The sequence below is a fragment of the Drosophila teissieri genome, chromosome 3L (genome assembly GCF_016746235.2).
Source record: "Drosophila teissieri strain GT53w chromosome 3L, Prin_Dtei_1.1, whole genome shotgun sequence".
NCBI lineage: Eukaryota > Metazoa > Arthropoda > Insecta > Diptera > Drosophilidae > Drosophila > Drosophila teissieri.
Window position 1 is genome coordinate 11,179,891 of NC_053031.1, and position 22,394 is coordinate 11,202,284.

At 42.3% G+C, this 22,394-nt stretch overlaps 5 protein-coding genes and 1 long non-coding RNA gene across 7 annotated transcripts in view; 2 read left to right on the forward strand and 4 right to left on the reverse strand.

The window, feature by feature from the left end:
• Positions 1 to 327: 327 nt before the first annotated feature.
• LOC122618560 (ATP-binding cassette sub-family G member 1) lies at positions 328 to 11,789 on the forward strand. 2 transcript variants are annotated; one of them, XM_043795091.1, is made up of 7 exons: positions 328 to 608; positions 3,425 to 3,989; positions 8,880 to 9,009; positions 9,547 to 10,085; positions 10,145 to 10,657; positions 10,717 to 10,973; positions 11,036 to 11,789. In XM_043795091.1, the coding sequence occupies exons 2-7, from the start codon at positions 3,899 to 3,901 to the stop codon at positions 11,375 to 11,377; spliced, it is 1,872 nt and encodes a 623-aa protein (XP_043651026.1). In that variant the 5' UTR covers positions 328 to 608; positions 3,425 to 3,898; the 3' UTR covers positions 11,378 to 11,789. The 2 variants fall into 2 exon arrangements, with proteins under 2 accessions (XP_043651026.1, XP_043651027.1); XM_043795092.1 differs by lacking the exon at positions 328 to 608 and having other exon boundaries at positions 3,955 to 3,973.
• Positions 1,155 to 2,344, reverse strand: LOC122618564. The gene is made up of 3 exons (XR_006326033.1): positions 2,289 to 2,344; positions 2,169 to 2,232; positions 1,155 to 2,107 (listed from the first exon to the last, which is right to left on the reverse strand). It is a non-coding gene; the product is annotated as an uncharacterized LOC122618564 (long non-coding RNA).
• LOC122618559 (aminopeptidase Q) lies at positions 11,768 to 14,887 on the reverse strand. The gene is made up of 4 exons (XM_043795090.1): positions 14,267 to 14,887; positions 12,837 to 14,199; positions 12,129 to 12,784; positions 11,768 to 12,063 (listed from the first exon to the last, which is right to left on the reverse strand). Exons 1-4 carry the CDS (start codon positions 14,851 to 14,853, stop codon positions 11,817 to 11,819), a joined length of 2,853 nt encoding a protein of 950 aa, XP_043651025.1. The 5' UTR covers positions 14,854 to 14,887; the 3' UTR covers positions 11,768 to 11,816.
• A 151-nt stretch (positions 14,888 to 15,038) lies between these two features.
• Positions 15,039 to 17,283, reverse strand: LOC122618561 (serine/threonine-protein kinase RIO1). The gene is made up of 4 exons (XM_043795093.1): positions 17,210 to 17,283; positions 17,064 to 17,143; positions 15,685 to 17,004; positions 15,039 to 15,622 (listed from the first exon to the last, which is right to left on the reverse strand). The coding sequence occupies exons 2-4, from the start codon at positions 17,121 to 17,123 to the stop codon at positions 15,248 to 15,250; spliced, it is 1,755 nt and encodes a 584-aa protein (XP_043651028.1). The 5' UTR covers positions 17,124 to 17,143; positions 17,210 to 17,283; the 3' UTR covers positions 15,039 to 15,247.
• Positions 17,284 to 17,576: 293 nt separating this feature from the next.
• LOC122616936 (DNA-directed RNA polymerase III subunit RPC8) lies at positions 17,577 to 18,591 on the forward strand. The gene is made up of 3 exons (XM_043792527.1): positions 17,577 to 17,766; positions 17,824 to 18,306; positions 18,365 to 18,591. Exons 1-3 carry the CDS (start codon positions 17,656 to 17,658, stop codon positions 18,491 to 18,493), a joined length of 723 nt encoding a protein of 240 aa, XP_043648462.1. The 5' UTR covers positions 17,577 to 17,655; the 3' UTR covers positions 18,494 to 18,591.
• A 129-nt stretch (positions 18,592 to 18,720) lies between these two features.
• The window catches only part of LOC122616937 (F-box/LRR-repeat protein 16), a 31,357-nt gene continuing 27,683 nt past the window's right edge, over positions 18,721 to 22,394 (reverse strand). Inside the window, exon 6 of the mRNA XM_043792528.1 lies at positions 18,721 to 20,101. Within this exon, the coding sequence (XP_043648463.1) occupies positions 19,804 to 20,101 (298 nt within the window). The 3' untranslated portion in view covers positions 18,721 to 19,803. The remainder of the gene's footprint in view (positions 20,102 to 22,394) is intronic.

Here is a 22,394-nt window from a genome sequence, read left to right on the forward strand (position 1 = left end):
TTGTAAAAACGTAACATTGCGTTATTCAAGAATTAAATGTGGTGTTTTTTGTTATTTCGAATAATTGTTCAGTACTAAATGCTTCGAAGTACTAAATATTCCGTTTGAAGAACTCATTCTTTTATTATTCCTGCAATTCCCCTGTCACTAAATTGTTTAAAAGTAATTTATAAGTTTATGAATTAGTTACCATTGCTTACATATAACTTAATATAATAAATTGCTTGCTTTTGCACATAAGAATCGTAACTATGGACTACACTTATTAATTTTACGAACTACTTATGCTAGTTATTGCGTTCCCAATTCAGTTATATGATGCATCTAGTTCATATTTATGTTGTCGATAAGTGCTAATTTACCGATCCACAGAGGTAAGACTCAACTCCCGCTCAGTACTGCGACCATCCACTGGCACTTGGCGAACCCGTTGGACTGCGACTCCAAGTGCCCACCAAGCGTCTGTTCAGTTGTTTTCACGCCGCCGCCGAGAGTGGACGTGATTTCGCCAGCTCTTCTAAAATATTCGTTCGCGTCGTTTTGTCCTCGGCTAACTTCAGCAAACTTTCGCGGGGAAATTTGAAAAGCATTATATAAGCAAAGCCAATGTAAGGAGTGATCTAAAAAAAATCAATGCTATCTAATCTTTAGTGCATATGCCAATTAAATCAATTTTCGCCAGCAAGTCAATTTCATTGCGGTCTAGTTTACTTTCGTGCTTTGTTTTGCATTGGCTCTGTCCACAAAGGGGAGCCTTTTGTATTGTGTTTGCCCAGTCGGATGGATGTGCAACAATGCCACAAGAAATACAATAATCTATATGTTCACCCAAATGCACAGTGTATACTGTGAACTAGCAATTCATTTGTGAAGTTTCACTAAACAAATATTTCGACGATCGTAACTTATCTGAAAACAACCAATTCTCGAAGCTGATTAGGGTTCTCGTTTGTATTGCATTTTGAAGTGCATTTAAAACAAAAATCAAAGCAGAGAGATTAAATAATACACAATTGTTTATAAATTCTTCTTGTTGCATTTTAAGTATCGAATATTATTGAATAATATTCGACTTTTGCAAATCAAGCACTTCTAAATTTGATTTAATCTCAGGTAACTTATATTTGCTCTTTTGGATAAGCAAGAATCAAGTAAATTCATTTCTTAACTAGACTAAATTAAATTTCATAGATTGTTTCACAATTCAACTTCGATTTACGAATCTCAGAATGGATTTCACAAATTCCCACTTTTAGCTTCTTGCATATCTATTTATTTTTGTTGTCACTGACCTATGACTCCAATGAGTAATTAAAAGTAAACAAGCGATTAATCACTTTGCTCAAAGTACATGCGTTTCTTTGTTAATTGTTCAAGTGTATGGATTGCGCTTCTACGTGACATGGTTACAATCCAATTATTAATATTATTTAAGGGGAATTAAAATGCACCATCCTCAATTGGACATGCGACGTGTTTAATAAGCCTGTTTAGGAATACCCTTATATTTAGAGTATATGTACACATAACGAAAACAAAATCGATCACCTCAAGCACTAAAGTAATAATTGCCAAATCTGACTAAGAACGTTAATTAAATTCGGCGCTTTTTGTTGTTGCTAATGACTGCTTCTTTCTACACACATTTCGAGTTTTTTAAACGATTAGTTATCTGTCAGGAATTGTCGATTTATTCGAAACGAATTATTTGAATTGCTGACTTAGTGGCTCCCCCAAGACTTGTTTTAGTTAATTTTTCGGTATGCTAAGCGCTCTGTCTGGGGTCAAAGGTTACGCCAATTCGAGTGCCTCTGTTGCCACCTGACGTCACGGACTACAACACATGGAAAAGAATTTAAATCTGACAGTCGACGGTAATTAGCATAAGTTGAGCTGCGGGTAGACTGGCTTGCATATTTAAGCTTTCAATTAGCTAATCTCGTATCAACACATTGGTTACTTCCTCGTTGCGATTCAGTGTTCCCTGGGATGCACTTTTTACCTCTTCTTTGTTTGTATCCCTCAGCGTTCCAGGTTTTGATCTCGAATGGCTTCTTCTCCAGAAACCGAAACGGGTTTTCTGGTTTTGCATTTAGCCAGTCGGCGCCTGTAAATGTCGAATATACAGACGGCGCCGAAAGCATTAAATAAGTAAATAAGACACACACATTTCCGATTTGGCGACCAAAAGTTTTCAAACAAACAGGAGCAGACTCTGAGCTACTTGGAATGCTTAAGATAAATAATAACTTAATACTAATTTATACGCTAGTAACACGATTTAATACCTGACAGATGATATTCAAATCTTATATTGAGTGCTGACGAAGTTGCCAGTCAGCGGCGAGACAGTAAATGGAATTAAATTTTATTTTGTGCAAGTTAAAAGTAATTGTTTAATTTATTCGGGCGAAGCGAATTGCAAGTGTGAAAACGTGCTAAATCTGCGATTTCCACCCAGAAAGCGAATCGTTCGTGATCCGCCTGTCACTTTGTTTCCAGTCGTCTCGCCGATCAGAACTTGTTAGTTGTGGATTATAATAATACCCTATGAAATGCCTTATGAAATAATTCTAACCAGTTTTGGCATACGAACTTAATAATTAATAGTCTTTCATAAAACCTTAGCTTTATAGTCTATAAAGGTGCAACGCGAATGACATATAAAATTCTTTTGTTACTCCATCGTACTATTTGTATTTGTTTTTACGATATGATAAAAAAGGGAATGTAAAGCTTACCGCTGCATTTTAAGATCTCTTTGCTTTCATCATCTGGTTGTTAATGGACTTCTTTGTCGTTTCCATACTATAAACTCTATATACAATGGCATATGCAAACAAAATTATTCCTGCGATTAAGCCGGTTCTGCGAAGGGTATGACGCATTTCATTTTTTTTCTAAAGAATGCATTTAGTAAGGGCTATGTAGAGGTTGCCTTCTATCTAAGGGAAGGATTTAAAAGTTATAAACAGTGGATATGCAGTATGCTTAATGCTAATCTGCTACATTGCGTCGTATGCTAACTAGGGAACAAGTTTTTCTTGACTTTTACGATTGGTATATGACTCTGTGGGTCGTCGATCTGGTGGGTAATTGAAAAACTTGAACTTGAAAAAAATCGCTGGTATTAGCATACAATTCAAGTTCAAGTTTAAACTTTTTCAGAAGAACTAACTTCTTCTATATTGAAGCTATAAATATATATGTACTTATATATTTTGAAAGAACCAATGTGCAAACACACATGCAGTTAGATTCACCCCGAAAAAAGCACTTATCAGATTGCGTTTGAGGTGCGGAACTCAAGGCCACCATAAAAGTTGATAATCGGCATATGCTTTCCTTTTTTTATTTTAGTTTTTGCCACGCTATATCTTCGCACACATGTCAAAATCTATAATGATTAATTTTTTATTTGCAGCGCGTAAGACGCCAGTGCGATCAAAACAAAACGGGTAATAAATCTGCAATCACACGGCCATGCGTGCATAAAGAGGAACAATAACAAAATCAAAAGTCAGATGGAAAAATAAATACAAAAAATACAACTACAATAATCGCGAAGCTGGCAAAAGTACAACAAAAAAAGAGGAACGAGTGTAAAAAAAATATAAATATAAATAAATAACCGCGCCGCGCAGCCAGAGATCCAGCACACATTCCCATTTCCATTCCAATTCCGACTTTGGTGCGGTAGGTAATGACACATTCGGCAGCCAGCACACGTATCTAGATGCGAGCGAGCGCACTTGTAGTACGTATCTGAATCCGTCAGTGAAAAGCCGGGGAGCCATCAGAGCCACTGGAGCCACCCTTGCCACCCGCGTCGTTCATTAATATATGAGCTTTTGAAAGCGGCATTAAAAAACGATAAACAAATCCATCAGCACCCGCCATGGATCAGTCGCAGAACCTACTCGCCAAGCAGTCCAAAGATGTGGAATTCCAAGATGTGTACTACACCGTCAAGGTGCGAAAGAACTTCTGTGAGTAACATCATCCTATTCATATATCTCTCATATAACTCGTATTTATTCAAAGGTATTTCGAATGAATTATTCAATCAGAAACACCAAGTTTCCCTTTAAGTACTGTATAATGTATGGGAAATGTGACAATTAGTTTTGCGCAGCTTGTGTAATTCCGTTTTACTGATATCCGAACAGTGTTTGAATTTTTAAACAACTCTGTTGATCGCAAAGTGTTAGATGATCAAGTTGAAATAATCTCAACCGCTTTAGGTAATTTAAATTTTAGATCCATTTGCTTTATGCTTTATGCTACCTTTTATTGGCGTGTTGCTTAATAGAAGTATCTCGTTAGATCATATTTAGTTTAATAGGTTAACTCATAGTTTTGCCTAATATAAATGTGTTAATATGTTATAACTACGCTAGTCCTTCATGGTTTGCGTCTGCCAAATGTTAGATATTTGTATTACACACTTTTTTTTGCATCGTAGTATATCTGGGCATCTGCGTTTACTTTGTTTATGAGCTTTGTGCAATATTTCTGCGACATCGGAGGTAATGGTCGTCTTATGGTCAAGTAGTTGTCTGGACAAGTGGCAACTGCTCCATAATCAACAACTTGTGGGGGCCAGCTGGTTGGCTCTTTTGCTCTTTTGCCCTTTTCCTTGCCTTTATTTCTAATGTCAATTGCTCAACTTGCTACATTTGCTTAGGGGTCTCATTCCGAATTACATTCGACACACTTGGCTGAAATGGTTGACGTTCTGGCCACGTTTATGGCCACAACCCCTTCTTTTGGTGTGGAGCCAAACGAGTTTTACCCTCGCCGTGTTTGGGCGAAAGTTCAAGCTTAAGTGCGCACTCTCTGCCCATGAATACCATTGACACAAAATCGAATGGATTGAATAATATAATGCATTTGGCAGAACTTCAAGTTCATTTTGGTTGACTGAACCGCATGAATGGAATTATGCCTGCAAACTCAACACATTTCGCAATGGGTGAAAGAATAACTAAGATCAAAAGATCATCTAAAAAGAAGTAGATGAAAAAAGTAAAAAAGTAGGTAAAAAGGGTCTTCTTTTTATGCATATTTTTAAAAGATTTTAGAAAATTAAGTACTTTACAGTTTCAGCAGTAGTGTAATATTGTTGCTTTCTCATTTTCAATACTCAATCCTACACACAATGAAAAATATAGATAAACATGGGTACAAAATTATTATAGCCCAGTTTAGTACTTTATTAGCCATTTCAATACTTGTTAATCTAAAAGTGCTAAAATGCACTTGATTGGTTGCGCCTAATTTATTCAATAATTGCTGGACCCTAGTGCAATCCACTTAGTAATCGTCAGATTGCTACTTTGTATGGCACTTAGCATTTTATTCTAGTATAAATATTTAAAAGAACGACACTAATATAATCAAAAATCTAGAAAGCTATCCATAATATTACCACTATTCCATTCCATATGCCCTTGGAAATATAGTCTTGCCATTGCAAATGCGATTTGAATTTCAATCTGTAAGAAGTGTGTTGGCTAAAGGGCACTTGTCAGCCACTTGTCGACTTAATCAAGAGTTTAATTGCCTGTTTTTGGCTTGCTTTCAGCAGAAGAGGAAATGCTTACTAGACTGCTCACCAATAACTTAGTTTTCACGGCTACCGACAGCCTGAAGTTGAGCTTCCTCATTGCAGAGTCAAACTCAAGTACGACTGCTGATTAGTTATTGCTCATACGCCATGTGCAACGTGCAACTCACAGTCAGCAGCGAGATGTCGCCAAATGTGGTTGCCATGTGGAATGTAGTAACGGGCGATAAGCGCGAGAACAGTGCTTCCCATGAATATATAACTAGTTGGATTTTCAGAATATTTTTATATTTTTTGTATAAGCCCTAATGATCATAATCATAATCAAAGGTAAATAGATTATATCTATAAAACTTCGGTATTCTGCAGTGGGTTAAGCAAACACGTTGTTGTTTCCTTTTTAACCCACTGTTTGAGTAAATATACACCCAGAAGTCAGTGTGCGGGCTTAATGTTTTGTGTACATATTTATCTCGCCACATGCATAAGTACACATATTCACACATCGCAGATACATTGCGACTTCCTCGATGTGTGTGCCCCGCATCAATGGAAACTACAGTAGTTGGCGACCAAAACATCCACATCCACATCCACAACCTCATCATCAGCATCATTATTCTCACTATCATCATCATCCTGACCATCATCATCATCATCGTGATGATGATCGGCACCAGCAGCAGCAACAATTGCAACTACAACAGCAATATTATGTTGGCGCACAGTGAAAAGCGAAAATTGCCCAACATTGATTGAATAATTTTCCCCTCCAAAAGTCGTCGGACTTGGACACGTTTTCTATTTTATTTGTGTTTTTTCTGTGTTCCGCGACATGGAGTGCGCTTTTCCATTCCAAGTCAGCAGGGCAATTTGGGATTAGTCAGCCAGTCAATGTCCGGGTTTACTCAGTCAAAGGGGTTCAGTTTAACTCAAGTAGTCAATTAAATTGAATGAATCTTTAGTTCTGCATTTCTGTTAATACAATTAACTGCATAGCTCTGAATTAAACTACATCCCTTCTTGATTCATAGCTATAGAGTTCTGTATCTGGTTAGTAAATTCGAATCACTGCGCGGCAACCTAATAAATAATTTGTGAATGAGGCACCTTTTATGAATAATTCAAACGTGCACTTGGTTGCAAGCAGCATTATATAAGATTAATGATTCAGAAGGGCTTGGAGTGGTATGATATGATATTGGATAACAGACCGAAGATCATCGATTCCAGGGAATGGGACAGATCCAAATTCAACTGTTGGTAGTGAGTGCTGCATTATAAGTCGCATTTAGCGCACCAAACGCTACTGGCATGCTAATGGAATTGTGTTAATTAGCTAGAGGCGATTCAATTGCATCAATTAGCGAACTTTTCCCAGGGAGCACTGTCATCCCCCCAAAAGGTGGGTCCACAATCGATCTGGCTAAGATTCAGAAACTCATTGGACCAATTTAGAAACGTGTTTGTTTAAAGCGCAGTTCAGTTATGACTCGGAATTTGGATTATGAACTTTTGAATATTTTTCACCGATACCAGTAAACAAGGATTGCTTGGCTTGATAATAGGTTTATAATTCGGGTCTATCTAAATCACTTTTCAGCATCGTATAGCATATATGTATAGCATCGACTTACCGTATCATATTCATTGCGATAATTTCCACAGCAAATTGTCACGCCTCATTATGTGACTCACGTAGAATCGTGGGAGCAGCGGTTTACAATGTTTGAGGAGGGCGAGCGGTACGATAAATCAGTTAAGCCAACGTACTGTTGATTGTTGGTCGCCGGTTTTGCTGACAGCATTTTTTTTTTGGCATTTTAATGATTTACGTTATTTAGCCGCTGCGCGTGCTCAGAACGTGGTGGCCAGAATGCTTTAAAAGGCGTGCTCGAAAGGCGGCGGCTAATTGATATGGGGCTAATTGATATGGAGACCGGTCGCTGGTAAACACACTCTGATAATAGGATTATCGACAGACTCCGCTCCGAGTTGTCAGTGACCTTCTTGAGTTGCTTCGCCCACAGCGATTCAGATTCAGTTGTGCAATGAATTTTAATTGGCCACCGGCTCTGTAAAAACTGGGTCAAATATGGACTAGTAGCGAGTTCTACTTTGCATATGTATGTCAGTAATGCAAAATCTCGGAAGTTGCAGATTTTTATTTTAAATGCTCAGAAAAACATATTTCTGCCAATCCTTAATATTAAAAATTAAGTAATCCAACCCATATGTATTCTTATCAACATAAATCAATGCTTAGCATATTCCCAGACAGACATTGACTTTCAGCAATATGTAACTGAACTTTATGATAAGCTTTGCCATTGTTCGCAACGTTACTTTCTAGAATCAAGTGCATTTATAAGATTAATCTGTAACCTTATAGACCCATGGAATCGAAGACAGACCAATCTTCCTCATTAACCATCCGCCCTGTTGTACCAACTGTCCATGGAAACTGAAAACACAAGTAAATCCGAAGAATCAATTAATGATTGAGATGCTTGATTACGACCTTCGGTAATACCCTGTAGTATAGTCCAGCTGCACTGCTGATAAGAACACCGTTGGCATTGGCACATATTCACTCAGTCGATCATCGAGAATGAGATGACAGATCGCGAAGAATGCAGGTCAGGTTCGCATTGCGATAGTGCGTAATTGGCTGGAGAGTATATAAATAAATTGGTTCCCTGTGACCACCAATTTCTGGTCTTAAAATGGTACCACTGTTACGGATTTTTCCACACCCGAGACGAATTTTAAATGGAATAAATTATGCCCGTGCGAACACCTGTAATTGTGGAGTTCGGGCAGACCTTTGGAATTTGGCAGACAGACAGGGCGGAAGCTGGTTTCGTTTCTGCCAGTCATGAAATATTCTGAAGTCCGTCATTTGCCATCTACAGTAGCTTTCCGCTGCCACGAAAATTATTAAAAATATTTAACTGGATTCTCAGCTGCTCTGAGCCATGTTTGCCCAGTCAATGAAAGTGAATTTCCTAGACCACAACGTATGGTCATTAAAAATGAAACTCGATTTATTTAGTGTTATGTCATTCGCAATCTTGATTATTTCATCTGTCTTATAAACAAACGAACAAATCCGACAAATCCGAGATAAACCAGAATCGCAAGCGTTCATACGTAATAGCTGGAATATATTAGTTCTATTGTTCTATGACTCATTGAATATTTTAAAGATGTTTAGCAAATTGCATTCTTAATACGATTATTTCCAATCTTTATTTTACTCAAGTTAATATATTAATGTATTAAATAACCAATTATTATTCTATTTCAGGGCGCGTAAGCGGAGAACGTCGAATTCTGAATGGAGTGAGCGGCAGTTTCCGGAATGGTCAACTATCGGCTATCATGGGACCCTCGGGAGCCGGAAAAAGCAGTTTGCTTAATGCGATTTCGGGTTTCAGGTGAGAACAATACCAAAACAAAGCCAAACCAGACTCGACTGCATTCGGCGTTATGTTTTAAGTGTAACAAATCCAAAGCCAAATAACTCGGGGGCGCCGAAACTTAACCGGTTCTATGTTTCACCGAAAGACTGGCGATTAAATGCGGACTTTATTCCGACTCAAATGCGAAATAGCTACTGGGTTCTGTAGATTTTGGGAGGGGGGCTGTAGATAAGCATAAGTAAACAAACATCTCCAGTATTATGAATACATTCTGGACCAAAACAGACTTTGCTTTCCAAATAAATGTCGCAGAAACTGATGCTTCCTCAAAATACGGCGGAAATTTACAGAATTAGCTTCACAAGCTGCAAAGTCACGAAACGATGTTTTTCAAATAATGATATAGGAAAGGTTGAAGATCCAGCATGTTTGTCGTAAAATGTGTTTATAACCGGAAATAGGGGAACGATAAGAAAATCAACAATAATGGGAAATACATTCCCTTGTTAGATGTAAAACGAATAGCTCGATCTAACTTTTAATGACTTTCAGGCGCGACGGAGTCACAGGGAACATCAAGATGAAGAGGGACAACGCCTGCTACATCACGCAGGACGACCACCACCAGACCCTGCTGACTGTGGAGGAGCTAATGAATCTCGCCTGCGATCTCAAGTTGAAGAATCGCCACAAAAAGGCCGAAATCATGACAGACATCCTGGAGAATCTGCACTTGAATCACCGCCGCAATGTCACGGCGGAAAAGCTGAGTGGCGGTGAGCGAAAGCGATTGTCCATCGCCCTGGAGTTGGTGGACAATCCCAACATCTTCTTCTTGGACGAACCAACCAGTGGGCTGGACGAAGTGACGGCGGCCCAGTGCATCCGAATGCTGCAGGCGATGGCCTACGAGGGTCGCACCATCGTTTGCACCATCCACCAGCCGTCGGCCACCATATACAACTACTTCGATAGCATCTACGTCCTGGCCAAGGGCCAGTGCGTCTACCAAGGCAGTCCCAGAGCCACCATACCCTTCCTGCGACTGGCCCAGATCGACTGCCCCAGGCACTACAGTCCCTCGGATTACAGTGAGTCTTACCACCTAATTTCACTAGAGAGTATTAATGGGATTACATATTTGCTGCAGTTATTGAGCTGGTGGATGCCGAGGATGGACACCTGGTGCCGGCACTCAGCGACCTAACCGAAAACGGGAAGCTGATCTACGTGGCCAGTCAGTCGGATCAATTGGCGCCTCAGCAGGCGGTCACCACGATGTTCTTAGAGCAACAGAAGCGTCCATTCCTGCCCGCCTTTTTCGCCGGCAGTGCCGCTTCCACGGACGGAACGCTGATTGGAGGTACCAGTGCTCTGTTGGAGCAGGTGAAGGCCTTCTCGAAACGCCTCCATACGGATCGGCGGGATATATCTGGGCTGCGGCAGTTTGTAGTCCTCATGCGGGTGATGCTACTGAGGATAACGCGGGCTCGTTTGGCCCTGACTATCCAACTGTTCCATCACCTGTTGTGCGGCCTGTTCTTCGGCCTGATATTCTTCCAACTGGGCAACCAAGGTGGCCGGATGTTCGATCATCTAAAATTCTGCATCGGCGCCGTCCTCATGATCGTGTACACCCAGGTGATGGTGCCCATTCTAAGCTGTAAGTGATTTTGGTATCCATTTTTTGAGTGTGTACTTAATCCTGAAATTATCCTGCAGATCCCGCCGAGGTGAAAGTGGTGAAGAAGGAGACCTTCAATCGTTGGTACACCCTTACGCCGTACTACATGGCCCTCACAGTGTCGCGTCTACCACTCCAAGTGCTACTGAACATCACCTTCATGGCGGTCACGTACTGGATGTCCGGATTGCCCCAACAGTTCTGGCGCTTTGGCATTTTTGTGGCTGTGGGCTTAATGATCTCCTTGGTGGCCGAGGGCATGGGCCTGGCCATTGGAGCCACCTTCAGCATTACGGTGAGTTACTTAACCGCATCTGAGGTATACTTTTGGGCTCAAACACTTCAATCTCATTGCAGAACGGCAGTGTGGTGGGTCCGATGATAATAGCTCCTCTGATGGGACTGGCGGTCTACGGCTTCGACTTTGCACCGCAGATATCGGGCGGAATGCAGCTGCTGATGAAGTTCAGCTATGTGCGTGTGGGCGTAGTGTCTCTGGTTTTAGCCGTCTTCGGATTTCAGCGCGAGGAACTCGACTGCGATGCGATATACTGTCATTTTAGCGATCCGCGCGTGCTGCTCAAATTTTTGGATGTGGAAAAGGTGTCGATGCTCCATCAGTTCGGACTGCTGGCCATGCTGATGCTGTTCTTCCGGGTGATAATGTACATCAGTCTGCGAAAGCGATGCTATGCCTGATCTTGTAACCAATACTCCAGATGAATCTTATCCCTAGCTTTAGGCAATGTCAATGCTGTGATGTTCGACTTTAAACAGACAGATAGATACTTCCTGTACATACTTATGCACCATTCCCCTGAAAAGAACAAAGGTTAACATAGACATAAGATAGCTTAAGTTAGGATACAGCTCACACACACAAATGCCTTTAAAAGCCAAATTATCTGCATAGAAGGAAATAAAAGGAACAAATCAATAGATTAGCCAAATGTATCTTAATAACATTTCCGGTAATATCAAAATGACACGACAATCCCCAAGTTGTTTGCAGAGAAGAGGCGAGCAAGTTTTTTACATTTTTTGTGGTTAAAGTAATATCAACTCGAATTGTGAAGAATAAAACCGATGTTTTAACAATTCAAGACTTATATGCCTTGTATTTTTATTGATGTTACAATTATGGTGAGGCAACAGAGCTGTTTTCTGAACCATCTTTCAGAGTATGAGCTCGAATAGCTTTGAGAAGATCAAAGTACAGGCTATTTCGCCAAATCACTCGGTCTAAGGCAGGTTCCAGCAAGGATAATATGCTAGAAATCATTGAGGACGGAAGGTTCTTATGCAAATGAGTTTTCAAGTCCGTAAATTCAGCTTGGGTAGTTATAGCATTGATAAACGGGCTCAGAATCAATTTAAGGTCCTTGCTGGAGATGTTGGCATATTAGTTTTTAGTTTTTTGCAGTCATCTTAGTAGTTTTTGAATACTCACCGGCGCAGGATTTCCTCTGTGTTGTCGATGAGAAACTGTTTGCCCACATAGTAGCCCAACGAGGATCGCAATACGGCGCTCAGGAGACCGGCTGTCAGCGTGCTTGGAACCTTTTTTGGGTCAAGGGCCCAGCTGAGCAGCTTCTGCATCGCCCAATACTCCGTGGTGCAGCTGAGGGAATTCAGGAGGATGCGCTTCTCTTTCTCATTCTCCGCCTCGAAGTACATGTCCCGCACCATTATCCAATGATCCTCCAAGGCGTTGCGAATGCCCCTGCAGAGCACGGTTTCCCGAATCTCCTCCGGAATGGAGGAGCTGGATTTCTGCTCCATTGCCGACTGAAATCGCTGTTCTGCGTCCGTTAGGCATTCCTTGATTTCGAACTGACACGCCGGCCGGTATAAAAGCGTCGACAATGACAAATCCGTTTTGCTTTCGCTCTTTGTGGTTTCCGGGGATCTTGTGGGGGTCGGTGTTTCTGGGACATCCGGGGATATTATGGAGGTTGGTGTTTCCGGGGATATTGTGGAGGTCGGTGTTTCCGAGGATAAGGTAAGGGTTGATGTTTCCAGACTTGTTCTGGCTTTGGGAGTTTGGGGTGGAAGGGATTTCAATGTTGCTTTAAAAGCTGGCTCAATAAGTTTTTGCATGAAAAGCTAAAAGGGTGCGCTATAGATTAAAAATGACGTCGGATTTGGTAAGACCCACCTTAAAGATGCGATAACCCGTCGTCAATCTCATGATGCTTTGTAGGTTCTCCAAATGGAAAAGGGCTGTTTCCCAAACCGCAGCGCTGGTCTCCTTCGAAAGATACGAGATCACGTTTAAGGTGGCGTTATACGTTAACAAACTCGTCCAGGCGAAACTGAGGGCATCGTCGACCAACTGGACGCGACTAAGCTCCGGAATCTGGGTGAAATCCTCAAGGAGAGCTTTACTGATCAGCTGCAAGCTGTATGAATCGTAGAGGACACGAAGAGGCGCTGCAGCATCGACGTTTAACAACAGCCAATCTTCCGGATTCACGATGTGTTTGAGTTCCAATATATCGGCTTTCTTTCTCTGACAGCCAAGCCACTCCACCTGGGAAAGCGGAAGATTCTTGGCGATGTAGACGACCGGGACCCACCAGCAGTCTTTGGAACTGATATTCAGTTTTTTCTGATTATAGCGACTCTGCCTGATGGTCACCTTCTGCTTCGCATCATCCTGCTGGACGGTGAGTAGCGGGAAACCTGGTTGCTTTAGCCATGTCTCCATCACAGTAGGTAAACTCACACCGATAGGCAGCTGGTGATTGCGGCGAGCCTCTCGCTGGAACTCCTCCCACAGCTCCATGCTTAAAGCGGAGGAGTTGGCGTATCGCTGAATGAACTCTTGCAATCCCTTAAGGAACAACTTATCGCCGATGGCCACCTTTATCATGTGGGTGAGCAGGCACATTTTGTTTTTGCGGAATTTTAGGTTTCCGGCTTCCCTTACATCGGTAGCGATGGACTTTTCTTTGCCCAAGGAATCAGAATACAGAACATCTAGACGCGTTCTAAGAAGCTGAGTCATGTTATAGGCCTCCTTCTCCATGCCCATCACATGGATGCTCAGATAGTAGTTAACGCCGTCCCGCACATACATTTCATTCAAGTCAGAGGGGCTCACTAGAAGCCCATTCCATTGGCGTGCAACCAGCTCCGCCAGCGTTTTCTGCAGGCTTTCGAGTCCGTTTAGGCCTGAGTCCACCTTATCCTCGCCGTACACCATCAGACCCTGGCCACTAAACATTTCCGTATATCTAGGCACCACCACATGATCGAGTTTCCCACCCCAATCCGGTCCTTTTGGCAATGGATGTGCGAACAGGGTTTCGTATTTACTAAACAAATTGGGCGTCACTTCCGCCACCTCCGCCAGACTCTCCGCCAAGTGCGGCAGTGACCAGATGGTGATATTCTCACCCGCAGCCGTAGAACCACTATAAACTTTCTGTAGACTGTGCAGAATCCACATGACCTGGTGAGCGGCTAGCGGGGGTGATCCCATAAATGTCGTCGACACATAGTTTTTGATTTCGTCGCTGCAAATATTCAAACACATAGATTGGTTTAATATCTCATATGTTGATTCTTTAGAGGATTATTTACTATGGCGTCTCCTTTATGGGGGGCATATTGCTGAGTGCAACGTATTTCCTGTCGTGCACCATTGTTATATTGTACGGGGTCCTGAAGAGTGGGTCATTGAAGCAGGGAAACGCGTTGGGGGCGTAGTCCGGCTCCAAGTGAGTCATGGAGTAGAACACTTTCGGCGTCTTATCGTAGTGGCCGGCAAAGTAGCCATATTCCTGTTGCCGATCCAGATCGCCCGAGAAGAACATGTTGAGTGTGTATGTCTCGCCAAATTTGAGAGGCAGCTCCATTACTAGCTTAACCACGCTGGGCTCTTTAACATTTTTCTTTAGCTCGAGTGCTCTAATTTTTCTGCCGCTGGCCCAGCGCAATAGCCATGTTTTCTTTCTAAAAATATTCAAGTCGCGGGAATTTAAATTGATGAAGCGAGTTGATTTTGTCGCTTCAATATCGATGGATACGATGCCCTCAAACTGATTCCGGGCACCTCCGCTGTCCAGGCGAGTGAGGATCGTCAGATTGTAACGCAGTGGCTTCACTGAGGATTCCGCGATATTTCCCGGTAAAAAAGTGCAAAACAATACAAGTATTTTAGGCAACATTGCAATGGGAAAGACTGCGACGAAACTAAGCGGTCTGTAACAACTCCAACTATATAATGGTTTCACCTAATCGACGGTTTCACGCTTCTCCATGGATTAGTTGTTTCTTAAAACGCTGACGTATGATCTCCATTCGAAAAGGGAACTACTACTATACTATTACATTTATTGCTAATACGAGTGAATACTAGTAAAGTAGTGGGTTTAATATTTGTTTTATACCTGCGGCAATCCCCGCAGCCATTTGGTATAGTAATAACCATAAAAAATGGCGTTAACTTAAGTTACATCGCTTTTATATAATTTTATCATATAAGATGCAGCTTAGTTATAAAATTTCCATAAAATATTAAAAACTTAAACTCACAGCTATATTAACGCAATTCAGAAATAACTATTTTTTCATGCTGCCCATTTTCTCCTTGCGTTTCTTCACGTGCTTTTTCACTTTAACCTTGCGCTGCTCGGCTTTCGCATCTTTGACGGCCTTCTTGCGAGCCTTTTTACTCTCAGGAGACTCCTCGCGCGGTCTTGCCGAATTCTTAAACTTTTTGGCATCTTCATCGTTGTCGTTTTCCTGCGAGTCTTCGTCCTCACTGCCGCTAGTTTGGGCCTCACTACCATCCTCCTCGTTGGCGGCAGAGGATTGAAGGACGTCTGGCTTTTGCTGCACGTCCAGATCCGAAGTCAGACCTGTGATCTTTCCGTAGATGAGATTTTGCTGCACTCCTTGCTTTGCCTTGGTTACATCTCTCTCAAAATGACGTACCTGGAAGCAGAATACGGATTTGTAATGTAACATTGATTTTTAAAATCACTGCGCAAACATACCTCGTCCAGCCTTTTGGGAATGTAGGTGTTCTGCCAAACAGCCTCATCGATCTTCTCCTGAGCGGAGATGGCGTCAAAATCGCGATCCTTGATTCGCTCAGAGATGCGTTCCAGGCACTCCTCCATGTTCTCTGTAGTTATGGTCTGGTCCGTGATGAAATCAAAAAGCTCTTTCACCGTCATCGTCGCCACCGCTCGCTTTCGGAAAAACTCGGATATGTTGGTGCAATCCTTGCGCAGGAAGTCAAAGGAATGGGGATGATCGTGCTCCACTGACTGGCTTACATCGATAATGACCAGCTGACCATCCTGCACCAGGATGTTAAACTCGGAAAGATCAGCATGCACAAGACGACATTGGTTGTAGATGCGCCACATTAAGACTACGCAGTCTCTGTACAACTCTCGCGCCTTTGAGGTGCTCAGCTCAACGTCCTTGAGCTTTGGCGCCGGCCAGCCATCGCGACCGCAAAACCGCATGACGAGTACATGCGAGCGTAGCAGGATTGGCTCCGGCACAGGAACGCCCGCGTTGCGCATTCGCAAGTAGTTCCGCATCTCCTTCTCCGCCCAGGTGCGCACCATTTTGCGCGGGTTGTGCTTGCAGTAGCCGTGCCGAAAGCGGAATTCACCTGACACATACTTGTCGCGGTCCTTAAAGACCAGAATGGACGTCTTGTAGATCTTGATGGCGAACTCCTCTTCACCGTTTTTGGAAACGGCATGATAGACATTCGCCTCTTTGCCCGTGGAAATGCAGCCGTTAATTTCCTGTATCATACCGCGATTCAGCAGCTTGAAGAGTATCATCCGGGTACGTGGATCCATCACCTGTTCCGCAGTGGCTCGGTCGTGCTTGTCACGCACCTGTGTCCTGTCGCGCCGATCGAAGTTCACCAGCCGGTTGGCCGCCTGCGCGCTCATATTCGTGGTGGGATCGTACTTTTCCACGTTAATGCGGGCAGAGTATCGGCGCAGCAGCTTCTCATTTGGTTGGTAGCTGCTGACACGTTGTGCGCCACCAGATGCACCTCCAGCGCCGCCGCCGGAGCCACCTCCACTGGCGTTTGTAAGCTGCGGCTGGACGTGGAGCTTGTTAAAGCCCGTGTAAGCCTCCTCATACGTATCGTAGTCATCTCCGACATCGTCGTAGTCTTCTTCATCGTATTCCTCGGGTTCTTCGTCCTCCGGTTCATCCTCTTCGTTGGTGGCTTCTATTACTTGTGCGAGGTCATCGCTCGCCTCCTTGGGCGTCAGTTTAATGTCCTTAAAGATCTCGTGCTTCACTGTGAGGTTCTTAAAGTCGTTTGACCACTCGGACTAAATAATAAGAAAGTGTTAGAAATATTTCATGGTAAATTCATAAGCACTTTGCTTACGCTCTGCAGGTCTTCTTCGTCCTCCTCGGCGTCGCTGTATTTGTGGCTGTCGTTGCTCATCGCGGGACGTGCAGTAGTTACTAATGAGTATTGAATTCTTTGCTGTATTTATACGACAAAAGCTTTTGATGCGGTGCCAGACTTACACAAACTTATTAAAGCCCAAAATTTCACAAATTGTAACAACCAGCCGCACGTGTTGCGAATGCCATTCAGAATGAAGCGTTGACATTGTTTTGGTATTTTCCAGGGATGGGGTGCAGTATGCAAATGTACGAATACAAATGAAAGATGTTTCATTTGGACAACAGGACTTATTATCGTGCAGAAACTATTATTAGTTTTCTAGTTTGTTACTACAAAATAAAAGTTATAACAAATTCAATTGTTTGCAATCAGCTGGCTTAACAGCTGACCGAAATGTAAGCACGAAAGTACCCCATCTAATAAATGAAAATTCTAATAATTAGTATTTTTGGTATTTATTGCATGAGCATGTGGTCACACTGCGTCTACACATGGTACTGTAACTCACATTCAAAACAATGAACGGCCATTAGTTTGAAATAAAGTATTTGTACAATTTGGCGACATGTTCGTGCTGGCGGAGCTGAAGGACAACGTGAGGATTGCGCCGGACCAGTTCCATCTGAAGTTGGTGGACGCCGTGCGCGACGAGATCGACCGCAAGCTGGCCAATAAGGTGTGAGAAGTGTGACTCCCATGTGCACGTCCTGATTTCTGATTTTCTGCCGGACAGGTCCTTCTAAACGTGGGACTATGCATTGCGCTGAAGGATATTGTTTCACTGAAGGATTCGATCATTCTGCCGGGAGACGGAGCCTCGCACACGGAGGTGCTGTTCCGGTACGTGGTCTTCCGGCCGATGGTGGGCACCGTGATTACCGGAAAGATACGCAACTGCAGCCGGGAAGGGGTCCATGTGACACTGGGTTTCTTTGACGACATCCTCATTCCGCATGCCGCCCTGCAGCATCCCTCACGTTTCGATGAGGCCGAACAGGCCTGGGTTTGGGAATATCCGCTCGATGATGGCGCCAAACACGATCTCTTCATGGACGTTGGTGAGCCCATCAAGTTTCGCGTATCACGGGAGATCTTCGAGGAAACTTCCCCCATTGGACCGCCAAAAGCTGAAGCTCAGGCTCAGCAGGGTGCCAGCTCATCCTCTGCAGTCGCTTCAGCTTCCTCCCAAGAAGTGAAGACGCCATACAGGATTATTGTTAGCTATTTACCGCCCCTGGGATGATCTGTATATAACGACTACTTCTTTCTTTCAGGGTGCCATTAACGAATCCGGCCTGGGCGTGCTCTCCTGGTGGGATCAGCAGGGCAAGGACGATGAGCAGGACGACGAGGAGGGCGACGAGTACGACGACGAAGATGGCGAAGGCGCATGCGAAGAATGATCCTGACGCCTACTTTATTGTATGATAGATGCCACTAGCATTAAGGTTAAGAATTCGATTTAAGATGAAGTCATGACTATAAAGTTTGATCTAAGCCCGATTAGACTACAGTGTTTTTATGAGTTCAGACAAGGCGCAGGTCAGATATTACTTACCAACTACTTCCTTGATTCAGGCTTTTACAAAAACAACATTAAATTCATTTTACCATTTATTTATTTTATCATGTACTTGTAGAGTTGTGTTCTTGTTGGTTTAAGACTGCAGTTTCCAATCTCCGTTTGCTTAATGTTCTGGATGAAACTCTCACATTGGAGTTAAAAACAAAGCATTTACATAAGGTTTGAGTGAGGGATTTACTTTAATGAGGAGAGCGGCTCTATAACGTAAGCTAGATATATAGAGTATCTTTGACGGCCAGGATTCGATTGTTTATGGTTCGCAATTGCATTTTGCAATTTGACAACAATTTGCTAAACATTATGTTAAATTTTGACCTCATCGGTAGCGTGCACTTTATGTCACCTTAAAATACTTTCAGTAGCAGTTAGTTAATTACAGAGTAGTCATATGGTACAATCGAAGTTAGGTTTCACTGGTCAGGGTATGCAAAAGTCTAGGATTTGTAAATTTCAATTGCAATTTCAATCTAAAGCTGATGGCAACTTTTGCACGTTTTCGCTATACTCGTAAATATTTTCAAATATTCATCCGTTGTTGTTTTGCTTCTTTGAACTAATGTATTTAATTGCATATTTTGATTCACTTGGTATGTTTTGTAATTGTTATTTGTTGTTTGTTCGTCTTTTGGGCGCAATGTTTGGTTTTCATTTTTTGTAATTTGGTTTTTCATTTGTTTTCATTTCTTTTCTTTCAATATTTTACACGTAGACTGCATGTTTAAATACAGCGAGAGTAGTAAATAAAACGTTCGTTAAAAACTACAATAATATAAATAATGTATATTTATAAATATAAATATATATTTATGTATATGTATATTAGACATATTGTATTGCATGTAAATAAATATCATCTTCGGGTCTTTTGTGGTACATCTTCGTCTTAAACAGATCAACTTAACTAAGTTCCGTATCAAATCACAGCAGAAATCAAAATAAGTCTAAAACTATAAGGGATAGAGTACAGTGTTGACGGAAAGTTAAAGTCACATAGCACGCGAGGAACTTGCCGACTGGAGGTTAGGTGTACCAAATTAGCATACTCGAACCGAACCGAAAATCAGTGCTCCGGGAGCTCCGGGGATGCATACCCCTCCATCCGTCCATCCGATCATCTCCACCCATCGATTATTCGATGATCAGGCAGCGAGGCAGGTGCTCCTTCAGGTAGTCAAACAGCTCGTGCGACGCACCCGGGCAGTTGGTCAGTTCCAGCTCCTGCAGATGCCTCAGCTGGATCAGGCTGGACAGACCCGACGAGGTGAGCAGCGGACAGCCGGCCAGGGAAAGCACCTGCAGGTTGCGCATGGAGCACAGGTGCTGCAGCCCGAAGTCCCGCACCTGGGAGCACCAGCGCAGGAAGAGGGCGGTCAGCGACAGCATCGTGGAGATGTAACCCACGCCAATGTCTGTTATGTGCACACATCTGAAAGGACGCAGAACATATCCATCCATTACATAAATCCATTATATAAATAACAACTGGAAGCAGAAGACTGAAACTCGCAGTTCTAAGCAACACGCAAGCTTTTTATACCATTAGAAATATTTTATGTATGTACATGCACGCACATTTATAAGAATAATAACGCGCTTGGTAATGAAAAGTAATGAAAAGTAAAAGAACTCATGATATGAAATACTTGATAAGAAGTACATAGGAACCGGGCTCGCATTTTATGTTTCATTCGTTTCGTGCCACGCGTAGAATGCAGTCATCTTTAGCTTGGATTCCCTTGTTCACCCTGCTCCTTGGCCACCAGGTTTCATCTCGATTTTTGGATGAGTCCTGTGGAAAATTCATGGAGCAGAGCAGGGCAGGATTACAAGCAGCTGCTTGGATGACAGCCATCAGTAATGCCTCGGATTTTCTGTGCGGTGGCACCCTTATTCACAAACGTTCGTATTAATGGAAAACATTCTCCCACATTTGATAATAAAAATCTACGATTAGGCTTTGTGCTAACCGCTGCTCAGTGCATTGAACACCAAGTCAACCTGTAAGTATCCCCAAATTTAGTAGTTATTATTTTTACACACAACTGTTATGCCACGTTATTTTTACTATAAATCAAACTTAAGTTATATAAACTATATTATTATTATCTATTATAGATTTGTGGAACTGGGTGCGTACAATATTCCCGATGCTGACTCTCAGGACTCGAGAATACCGATTATCAAAGCTGTTGTGCACCGATTGTTCTCTAGATCGCCCATCCGGAATGATATTGCACTGCTCAAAATGCCGTACAGCGTCGTCTTCTCGGGTAGGTTGGCAATTAAACGGATTTATGATAGTCGTAAAACCACTTATTCACAGCCGACATTCACCCAATATGCATTATTTCGGATGAGAGAATCAAGAACTTCGTACAGTCGACTCGAACCTTCAATGGGTTTGCCTGGGCCCCGAAAAGTCAGGGCTTGGACAGCGAAAATCTGCATGTGCTTATCTTCAACAAGCTGAATGAAACCGAGTGTAGTATTAATCACAGTTCGAATGATATATGTGCGCGTGTGTTAGATGGAAACACCACTGGTGTTTATATTGGAAATCCGTTGACCAAAAGTTTCATGATTTCTGGCAATAACACGAAATCCAAACACGAAGTTCAGTTGGGGATTGCAAGTTTTAGAAACCCCAACAGCGAAGGACCTATAGTATTTACCGACGTTACATCCCATGTGGACTGGATTGCGACCAATGTAAATAGACTGAATTTGGAGGACACAACTCCGAGTGGCCCACAGGAACCAGAGAGTCCATCCGGGAACGTTAGTTATCAAAGTGCCAGTAAACCTGATTTATGGTTGTTTAAGGACTGTGGTGGCGATACCATAACATCACACCAAATGGCTCTCGTTCTTGGAATCAATTTCAAGGCGAATGGAGTTTTTATCACTGAAAGTGAGTAACTATTTATAAAAATTAAATTAATTAAATAAAATCCCTTTTTTTAGATTTTATTATTACAATTGCTAGAGGCATGCCAGAAGAAGTGTAAGTAACATAAGCGTTTTTAATGAGAATAAGTAGCCAAAACTTTTTATTCTTTTCTACAGAAATGTTATACCGTTGGCGATAGATAATAGTGTGTACCATCCTGTTTCTGTGGAAACGGTTTTTAAGCATCCCGAGTACTCAGGAGATAATAAAAATGATATAGCACTGCTTAAAGTGAAGCTGCCAGAGGACATGCGTAACTATTTTACAGAAGGATTTAAACCCATCTGCATGCTCTTGAAGAAAAGTCATCAGTTAAATGCAGAAACTAGTCCGCCTTTCACCAGATTTGTCCCAGAACAACGAGGAAATCTCATCCTCTCAACTGAGCACTCCGTTGAACTTATTAGTTCCGAGGAATGTGCAAAACAAATTCATGGGACAATCGAACAGAATCAACTGTGTGTCGCCGATTCTACCGGAATTATTAACCCAAATGAGTTGAATGGCGAAGTGTTGGGCAAAATGCTGATGTATTCGGCTAAGAAATGGGTGGCTCTGTTTGGCATTCTCAGCTATTCAACCTCAAATGTTCACGTCTACACAAATGTTATGAGACATACGGATTGGATAGCACAAACTGTGGCATCTAATTTATAAATGCAATTAATTTCAATTTTTTAAAATGCATTTATGAAGCATATTTTTCAAAGCTGAAAGTTGTGCTGTTTTGGTTTTAACTTCATTTGCTTTAGATGCAAAAGCTTATATG